Source organism: Orycteropus afer, unplaced genomic scaffold, assembly GCF_000298275.1.
Source record: "Orycteropus afer afer isolate SDZICR_OR568_19922 unplaced genomic scaffold, OryAfe1.0 scaffold00330, whole genome shotgun sequence".
Lineage (NCBI taxonomy): Eukaryota > Metazoa > Chordata > Mammalia > Tubulidentata > Orycteropodidae > Orycteropus > Orycteropus afer.
The window spans coordinates 1,992,216-2,002,056 of NW_006921917.1; the positions used below are offsets into that span (position 1 = coordinate 1,992,216).

The following is a 9,841-nucleotide window of genomic DNA, read 5'->3' on the forward strand; positions in this document are numbered from 1 at the left end:
GGCAGCATAGCATTCTACAGAAAAACCCAGAAAACTTGTGCCGTTTTTCAAATGAAAACACTGAAGTACTGAGAGGCTGACTTGCCCATCCCATAAACTCCAGTGAAGAAGAGAGGGCATAAAGCGTCCGTCAGAGTCCAGATGAGGGACATGAAGGCCATGGTGGTCACTGGATGAAGTAGGGCCAGTGGGATAGGGCCTTTCACCACAGGCATCCTAACTTCCACTGTGAACCACTGTTGCTTCCTGGGCCCAAACAAGGACAAGTGTTAGGGTAGGGCAACCGGAAAAAGGCAAAAAGTGAGCAGATTATACAAATGGCTGCGATCTTTGGCATTTTGGTCCTTGTCTGTCTGAGACAGACTTGGAAATACACAGGCGGCTTCTGCAGATGATGGGGGAGGAGAGCAGCAGACACCCCAGGGCCCAACACGAGTCCTGTGTGAACTGCCCGGCCTGCTCAGCAGCCTCCCTCCCGGACCCAGTTTCGGGCATTGATGAAGAGCTGGAGCCAGGGGGAGGTGGTCAGAGAGTCAAACGGAGGGGGCCGCCACGCCCACTGCCAAGGCCTCACAGCCCGCTCAGGGTGAGGCATGAGAGCCAGGTGGCGGCCATCAGGCGAACAAACGCCAGCCACACCCCCCGGGGAGCCGTTGGGATTCAGTGGGTATTGCTCTGTGGGGTTCCCGTCATCATCTGCCCACTGCAGTGGAGCCAAGCCCCTGGCCTCGATCTGGGCTTGGAGTTCCGGAGGATAAAATGTCATGTAGCCTGGAAAGGGGGAAGAGAAGCGAGAGCAAAGCTTCTTTAAGGCCTCTGCCCATCACTCAACCTGAGACCTCCCCGACCCCATGGTGGGTCCTGACCTTCACCGTGGGCGCTCCAGACAGGCAGCACAGCGCCCTCCATCCCTTGAAGCATCAGGGCCGGCCCAGGTCCCACACGCACACTGGCCCAGCGAGACTCATAACGCCCTGACAGGTTGTGGCGCAGCAGGAGGCCTGGCTGGGCTGGCCAGGAGTCACAGCTCGTCTCCACAGCTTCCTTTTGGGGGTCACTTCCGACCCAGCCCAGCAAAGCCAGCAGCTGACAACCATTGCACACACCCAGGCTGAAGGTGTCTGACCGCTTCCGGAAACGCCACAGCTCAGGCCCGGCCTTTGGATGAAAAGTGATAGCAGCCGCCCACCCTGGAGGGAACAGTTAAGTTGGGGTGATACCTAGAAGGCCCCAGAGAAGGTGGAGCAGGGAATGGAGAGGCCTGGCTGCTTCCCTTCCCCCACACCACTCCACTCCACCAGAAGCCCCATTCTGCACAGCTCAGGACAAGCTCAGGTCGGAGATGGCCCACAATTAGTTTCTGGTTTGGCCAGCACATTTTCAAAAACCTTTAGTTCCCTAACATTTATTTTTGTTATTGTTGTTAGTTGCTACAGTTGACTGCAACTCATGGCAACTCTACACGTGTCAGAGTAAAAGTGCACCACGAGGTTTCCAAGGCTGTGACCTTTTGGAAGCACATCTCCAGGCCTGTCTTCCAAGGTGCCTGAGTGGGTTTGAACCACCAACCTTTCAGCTAGCTGTTGAGTGCTTAACTGTTTGTGTCATCCAGGGACATTTGAAAGTAAGATTTCTATAAAAATCTGGAATTTTGGCTTCTCTCGAAAAACAGACTGGAGCTGTTGTTGAGACAACTTTCCTACAGGGTAAGCTGCTGGAGCTTCCCCTTGAGACAGGCTATATACCCTGCAGGCTGGTAAACCATCAGCCTACCTGCCTCTTAAATCACCTGTAGGCCCTTGCTGGCATGCAGCCCACTTGCTCCAAGCTATGCAGAGGGGAGAGGCTAATTCCCAGGTAGGAGGCAGGGAGCTGAGGAATGTATGGAAGGGAGTGTGAAGATGACCACAGGCTGACCTTTGGCAGAGCCCAGTACATCTGCATAGCTGAAGCCGCCCACAAAAGCCAAACCCTGGAAGGTGTCCAGCCCAATGGTCCCAGAGCAGAGATCCTGCATGGTCACATCCCACACCTGGCGGGACAGCAAGGGGATGTCAGAGGACATACAGTCTTGAGCCAAGAACGCTAGCCCCAGCTCCGCTTAGCCACCCTGCTCACCTCAAACCCAGCCAAATGGAAGGCATCGGCCATCTCCCGGTCTCCATTACTACCCTCCTCTCGTAAGATGGCAACTCGGGGGGCAGGGCCACCTGGAGAAGAAGGCATGTCTCTGGGCCAGAGGGCTACTTTCCCACCCCAACCCCCCTAGCACCTTTTCTAGGGAGGGCCCAGACACCCACGTCTTGGGCCCCAGCCTTCAGATCCAATGCCCTGAGGAAACCACATACTCCCTCACCAGGTTCCCTGGGCACAGAAGCTTTGGGAAAGGTGGGGGGCAGGCAGTAGGTGGGCCCTGTCCGCTCCCTCAGCCCCTGCTCCTCCTCTGCCACGCAGCGTGGCTCTGCCTGCATGCGGTCCAGCTGGAAGCTCGTCTCCTCCCAGAGGGCTCGCAGCTGCCCCACAGGCTCCTCCAGAACCAGAGTCCCATTCACTGCCACTCGTACCTAGGAGAGGGACAAACGGATCCAGGGCTCCGAGAAAGGATGCCCAAGCAATGCTGCGCCCCCACCAGGTTGCCCAAGAGATGAACCGCCCACCGCCTCCCCACTGCCCTCTCCCTCACTTCCTCACCATGGTGTGGGGCCCAGCACTGCCCGTGCGGCCCAGCTCTAGGCAGTGCAGGCCAGTATCCCGGTAACACTTCAGCACTTGGGTGAGGTCTGGTTCCTGCACCTCCAGCACCAGCCCTGGTTCTTCCGCAAATAGTACAGACAGTGCTGGGAAAGCAACGGGGGAAGTCAGGGTGACTGGAGGGCTGCCAGGGACGCAGAGCGAGTCAGGAGTGTATGATCAAGGCCAAGGGTCGGGGTGGAGTGAGAGCTGGGAAAGGGGGGTCAAGCATGTTGCCCCAAGTGCTATGGGAAGTCAGAGAGGTGTAGTCAGGAGCATGGTGGTGCCATCTGATTCAGTGACCAGGGAGGGCAGCATGGAACACAGGGAAAAGAGGGTAGAGACACATCATTCTCCAATAGGGCGTAGGGTCTGCATGGCAGGCTATTAGAGATGGGGGGGGGGATGGCAACCCGGGCCTGACCAGGTCCTCACCATCAACCCCAGGGGCAGGCACGTCCACCTCTATCCCACAATTCCCAGCAAAGGCCATCTCCAGTAGGCAGGTGATGAGACCTCCGTCACTGACATCATGGCCTGAGCAAAGGCGGCGGTCTGGAGGGAGGAGAAAAGAGCTCAGCAACCTCAAGGCGCAAACCTGATGGCCCCACCCACCTTCTGGAGCGTCAGGTAGAGTACGTGAGAATGTGGACCTAGAGAACCAGAAGGAAGGGCTCTCTGCTCCAACCCTACATGCTCAGCTGGGGAAGTCTGCCACATACATGTCTGAGACCATGCACACCATCTCCCCCCAGGGCCTCACTCACCCTTCAGCAGCCCCTGGGTGATGGTGAAGGCACGCACCAAGTTCTCAGGAAGATCCAGGTCGGGAGGCTGCTCCCCAAGCTGGGAGAAGCACTGGGCCAGAGCCGTGCCCCCCAGCCGGTGCCTCCCAGGGCTCAGAGGCACGTAGAGCAGACGACCTGGGGGAGACAGGGAAAGGATGAGGGAGACGGACCCACAGCACTGTGGCTCCCACCTACAGCGAGACGTCTTCCAACCCCCAAGTTCCAGAAAGCACCACAGCCCCACAAGGAGGGGGCCTAGTGCTCACAACACAGACCTCGCACAAGAGACCACACTCTGAACACCTAAGGCATTAAGGAAGGGGAAGAACTATACCTTTCCCTCCAGGATGCTTGAGGTCCGGGGTCACAGTGGCTGTGATATCCGGACACACAGCATAGGCTGAGATGACCAGGGACCCTGCGGAGCCAGAAGAGTAAGATAGAGCAGATGCCAGCCTAGCCCCACAGTTCCTCACCCTCTGCCTGTAGCCCTGGGCCTCACCAGGAGCCTTCACAGTATCAGTGCCCACCCGGGCAGCCATGCTGAGAGAGTCTTTGCCACCGTCTACTGCTATGCCCAGGGCTGCCATCACTGCCACCATGGCCTCACAGGCATCAGCCAGAGAGGCGCCCTCTCCTGGGAGCTTGGCTGCCCACATCCAGTTCCCACTGCACTTCACATCCTGAGAGGCGGTGAAGACATGGCATGAAAGAGGAAGAAAGAGATGCAGAGTCAGGAGTGACGGAGGGACTAGGCAATAATGAGCATGAAGGGTGGAAGGCTAAGGACACAGCAGCCATGCAAATATCCCAAAGGCGTGCGATTCCAGGGCAGGAGCCAGGGTACTCACCCGCAGGTCAGTGACCAGAGCAAAAACCAGGTTGGTGAGGGCCTCTGCCACAGCCAGCCGGGCAGCGACCTTGGGGTCCAGCAGGCTCTTGACTGGCTGCTCTCCCAGGGCCGTAGCGGCACCCACAAGCTCCTGGTGACTCAGTGCCACAACTGCTACATCTGCCAGAGGAGTCTGCAGTGGCCCGACACACTGCTGCTGCGCCACCAGACCACCCACGGAGCGGTCCACCTAGAAAACCAGGCGTGGGTGGTGAGAGGCAAGAGACAGGGAAAGCGTGTGCTCCTCTCCTCCACCCCAGGTCCCTCAGGAGCTCTGGGAGGCCTGGCTCTCCCAACATGGAGAGGAGAGCTCCACTTAGAAGGCAGATGGCAGGAAGACCAGACAATCAGGGTAGCGGCCCTGCCACTCCTCTCCTAGAGCAGCCCCCATGTGTGGGAGGCCCGGGTGGATGGGTGGAAGGAGGCAGAGGGCTAAAGGCAGAGCAAGGGTGCAGTGAGGACCTTGTTGGTGAGGTAGCGCTTGCTGGCCACAGCTGGCAGCCTCAAAACCCGCTCCAGTGCCAGGTGCACGCTCAGCCCTGGGGGCAAGGCCAGCGGCCGCAGCATAGGAGGATGCCTCTGAAGGAAAAACTCCTGCAACACACAGGGATAGGGGAGCATTAGCACCTGGGAGCAGAGTACGGGACACAGGAGGCGGAGCACAAGTAGGGTAAAGGGCAGTCTGCAGGGCTGGATCTCAGAGGGAGAAACATCATCCCACCCCCACTTACCTTCCGAGGCATCTTGCCCAGCACCCACTCCAGCTCCAGGTCCACAGGAGTCGGAGGAAGAATTGCAGGGGCGTCTCCCTCGCCATTTCTTCCCACAGGACACCCCCGATCATCCACCAGCACTATCTATGTGCCACAGGGACACCACCCAGAGGGAAGGAGACACAGAACACCAGTAGTAAACACCCCTAGGAATTGGGACAGCAATGCTTTTCTCATACCCCTTTTGGCTTCCCTTACTAAGTGAGGTCCTACCCTTCTGTACCTCCTACGTTCCACCCCCGAACAACCTGTCTGTTGCCATCTGCCATCTTACTCCTCTCACCTCTTTCCCTTGACAATTCTTCTTTGGCGCCACACCCAGGCAGCTCAACCCACTACTGACCACTGGGCCAACTCACCCTCCTGTCTCCTGTGATAGTGCCCACGAAGCAGACTGGGCAGCGTTCCCGAGCACTGACCCGACTCAGAAAGTCCTTGTCAGGGGCTCTCAGCAGGAGTGCATTTGACTCCTGGTACTCAGCCCCCCAGATTTCCAGGGCAGTCAGGGTTGGGTCCCCAAGCTGCACATGCATGAGGTGGAAAAAAAAGGAGGATCAGTGGGCACGCCCCAGTCTCAGGAAGTTGCTGGGAATGGGGAAAAGATGGGTAGGGCCGGCTGGAGCCACCTGAGTGGGGAAATACCAGACTTTAGGGGATGAGACGCACCTGGAAGCGACTGGTGTAAATGACGGCTCCAGCTGGGTCACTCAACTCCTTCAGGACATTGCCTGGTGAGAAAATTGCAGGGTGAGGTGGTCATCTGGCCACAATCAGAGCCAGGCCCACAAAAGGCAGCTCCCAGCCTCCAAAGGAGCTGCTACCAGGCCACTCATCACCATCAACCATCCCATCAAGTAAAGCTTCCAGCCCTACCTGAACCTGCCCACAATGTACATGGGCTGGAGAAAGGGTCACAGAGCTGGGTGATTGGCTGCAGATCCTCAACACCTCTTCCCAAACCAAATCTGGCAGACCAGCCCCCTATCCCAGCCCCTTCCCTCACCATTGCCACCAGCGCCCTGGTCGTGGAGGCTGCAGATAGGGTTTCCCCTGGAGGCTTCCACACAAGCCCGAATCACACGGTTCATCTTCTGTTCCATCTCTGGGTCCCCCCGCTGCACAGCATCAAAGTCCAGGTCACTGGTGTTGTCTCCTTGCACCTGGGGGAACAGAAGCCAAAGCTCAGCTCTGGGAGGCCAGGAATTCCAAACCCTACCTATGGGGCCCAGTGACACGATGTGGTCTGTGCCTTCAGCTCTTCCCACTCACCTGAACAGATGAAGCAGCTCCACCTCCAACTCCAATCCTATACACAGGCCCCCCAACCTTCACAACCTCCATGCCTGTGAAGAAGGAAGAAAGGCAGAATTGGAACACTGGGGAAGCCACGAGCAGGGGCCACCAAAGCAAGGAAGTGTGAGGATAAAGGAAAGCTGCTCCTAGGACAGCAGGGTCTCCAACACTCCCACTGGGCTGACGGGAAAACAAAACTTGTACAGAGGACAATTAAACAATATTGATCAAAACTCCAAATTCCAAAAATCCTCTGATTGGATAAATATACTTCAAGGAGAGAGTTATACACTCAGGTACAAAAATCACCTATGTACAAGATTATTGAACACTGCATTTTTGTTAGCAAAAGACAGGAAATAAGAAAGTGTATGTAAGCTGCTGTATGGAAAATGAATTTGCTCTGTAAACTTTCACCTAAATAACAATTAAAAAAAAAAAAAAAAAAAGACAGGAAATATTCTAAATGTTAGCAACAGAAAACCGATTAAGTAAATTATGGTACATCCTTACAATGGAACACTAAGCCACCAAAATAAAGAATTACTTATCAATATGAAATTATCTTCAAGATATATTGCTAAGTGAAAAAGCAACATGCAGTGTACATCCATTTACAACAGCATTAAAAATAGGAGTTCCGGTAAGATGGCGGAATAGGCAGACAGGCTGCACAGACCCTCTTCAACAACGAAAAGGGGAACCAACTAATACAGATACAGAAGATAATCCTGGAGCCCTGAGCTTTGAAGGGAAGGATATAGAAGTGGACTCAACTCCAAGTAGCAAAAGAACCTTCATGAAAACACCGAAAAAGGAGACATACAGAGCTGCAATCTGTCAGTGATCCTGATGGGACACACAGCTTGAATATCGCAGAGTGGTGTTAGGACCTAATAATTAACCTAAAAATTGGCCCTGCTAGCCAGGGGCTGCACAGAGGACTGCACTGTGGCTGGTGAACGAAAGGGGAAGTAGCGAAGAGGAAGACGGGCTGAGCTGTGGACTTTTGCCTGTCCAGAGGATGCAGCCATTTTGAATGTTTACAAATGGTTGGACCATTTTGGATATTTGAAACGACAGCACTTGCCCAGATTCCAGGGACCTAAGAATAGGCTCCACTTGCTGGGAACCACAAGGACATTCAGAATAAGAACAACTGGAAAGGTGCAATATTCCTCTCGTTACTCTTAGACCCCACATCCTCTTGGTGAACAGAGGGGCGGCTATCCCTCACTCCCACCCACCTTCTGGGCTGGCAAGAATTCCATCCCAGTCTGTGTGCTGAGACAGAGCCTGGGTGCCCCGCCCTGCCCATATTCTTTTTTCCTTTTTTTCAGTTTGTTTCTTTTTATCTGTTTTAAAATTATTATTTTGTGTGTCCTTTTTACTATTATTCTTTATTCTTCCTTTCCAGATTCTAGTTTTCAGCTTTATCTCTCTTCCCTGTTCCTGGTTCCCATTTTTTTCCCTTTCTCATGGTTAACCTAATTCCTTTTCTTTTTGCATTTTTCCCATTTTTTTCTTCATTATTCTCCTACTCTACCTTTTTTCTCTTACTTCCCTATCCCCAGATACTGCAGCATTTTTTTTCTTTTTTGGTGATTGTTTCTTGTGTGTTTATGTGGTGTGTTTTTTGTCTGCTTGCTTTTACTTTTTTGATGGTTTTTCAATTGTTGTTTTTGTCTAACTAAGTGGCAGACAGCAACAATGCCCATACGACAACTACACCTGCACCTTCTGCAGCTCCGTTTACTGAGTAAGAGCCACCACTTCCTTCTCCACCAACTGGCAACGATAAAAAACCACCTAGAGGAGCCTGACTCACCCTTAGCTGCTCTTCACAAACAGTTAATAGAGATCTAAATACAACATCACAATGTCTCCAAGACAAAAGACCACCACAGTCCACACAAAGAAGCAAGACAAAGTGGTAGAAACAAGGGAACAGGATACAGACCCAGAACATATCACTGAGGAGAAGCAGTACTGGAACTCCCTGATAAGGAATTCAAAAGAATTATATTTAGGTATCTTCAAAGGATTGAGAGATAGATAAGGAAAACACTGACAAAATTAAGGAAAACACAGACAAAATCCTAGAACAATATCAGAAGAAAATACAAGAACAAAATGACAAAATAAATGAAAAACTAGAAATGATACAAAATCTACTGAAAGAAATCCAGAAGATTAATACTAAATTTTCAGAAATAGATAACACATTGAAAGGGCAAAAGAGTAGAATCGAATCAATGGAAGATAGAATTCATGAGATTCAAGACAAATACCTGAAAACTTCTTTGGAAAGGGATCAGTCAGAAAAATGATCAAAACAAAATGAAGAAAGCCTAAGGTTCATGTGGGAAACCATCAAAAAGAATAAGCTACATGTAATCGGAATTCCAGAACAGGAAAATCACTGAGAAAATTGTCCAAGAGTTGTTGGAAGAGAACTTCCCTAAAATGATTAAAGATGAGAATATATCAATTCAGGAAGTCCAATGAACACCAAACAGGATGGACCCCAAAAGAAAATCACCAAGACATATCATTATCAAACTCATCAAAACCAAAGACAAAAAAGAATTCTGAAAGCAGAATGGGAAAAATGAAAAGTTACTTACAAAGGACAGCCAATAAGAATAAGCTCTGATTTCTCAGCAGAAACCATGCAAGGGAGAAGGCAATAGGGTGGTATATATAAAACCCTGAAAGAGAAAAATTTCCAACCAAGAATTATATATCTGGCAAAACCGTCCCTCAAATATGATGGTGAAATTAGGAGATTTCCAGATAAGTAGAAATTAAGGGAATTTGTTAAAACCAGACCAACCTTACAAGAGATGCTAAAAAGAGCCCTTGAACAGAGAACCAATAAGAGCAAGCAACAACTGACCATTAATACACAAGATAACATAACCCAGAAACCAACACAGCTATGGAAGTATCCAAAGTAAAATAAGCTTACAAGATTGTAAACAGGGAACCATGAAAGAGAAAAATTTTCAACCAAGAATTTATACCCAGCAAAACTGTCCCTCAAATATGATGGTGAAATTAGGATATTTCCAGATAAGCAGAAATTAAGGGAACTTGTTAAAACCAGATCAACCTTACAAGAGATGCTAAAGGAGCCCTTTGGACAGAACAGCAACAACAGCCAACAACAACTGACCACTAACACTCATGATGATATAACCCAGAAACTAACCCACCTATGAAAGCATCCAAAGTAAACAAGCCTACAAGATTGTAAACAGGGAACCAGAGACATCAATTGACAAATGAGGACAACTACAAACCAAAAAGAGGGAAAAAACTGTGTTGTTACAGAACTTCTGGATGGTAGGGAAGTCAAGACA

At 51.4% G+C, this 9,841-nt stretch overlaps 1 protein-coding gene across 1 annotated transcript in view; it reads right to left on the bottom strand.

Moving 5' to 3' along the window:
- Window positions 1–460: 460 nt before the first annotated feature.
- PFAS (phosphoribosylformylglycinamidine synthase) overlaps window positions 461–9,841 on the bottom strand; it is a 17,127-nt gene continuing 7,746 nt past the window's right edge. The window contains exons 11-27 of the mRNA XM_007952233.2: window positions 6,453–6,526; window positions 6,187–6,343; window positions 5,850–5,911; window positions 5,543–5,704; window positions 5,142–5,267; window positions 4,873–5,004; window positions 4,370–4,600; window positions 4,021–4,201; window positions 3,853–3,936; window positions 3,498–3,653; window positions 3,166–3,285; window positions 2,692–2,837; window positions 2,357–2,564; window positions 2,119–2,210; window positions 1,918–2,032; window positions 867–1,190; window positions 461–771 (exon numbers count right to left, since the gene is read on the bottom strand). Of these exons, the coding sequence (XP_007950424.1) occupies window positions 461–771; window positions 867–1,190; window positions 1,918–2,032; window positions 2,119–2,210; window positions 2,357–2,564; window positions 2,692–2,837; window positions 3,166–3,285; window positions 3,498–3,653; window positions 3,853–3,936; window positions 4,021–4,201; window positions 4,370–4,600; window positions 4,873–5,004; window positions 5,142–5,267; window positions 5,543–5,704; window positions 5,850–5,911; window positions 6,187–6,343; window positions 6,453–6,526 (2,681 nt within the window). The remainder of the gene's footprint in view (window positions 772–866; window positions 1,191–1,917; window positions 2,033–2,118; window positions 2,211–2,356; window positions 2,565–2,691; window positions 2,838–3,165; window positions 3,286–3,497; window positions 3,654–3,852; window positions 3,937–4,020; window positions 4,202–4,369; window positions 4,601–4,872; window positions 5,005–5,141; window positions 5,268–5,542; window positions 5,705–5,849; window positions 5,912–6,186; window positions 6,344–6,452; window positions 6,527–9,841) is intronic.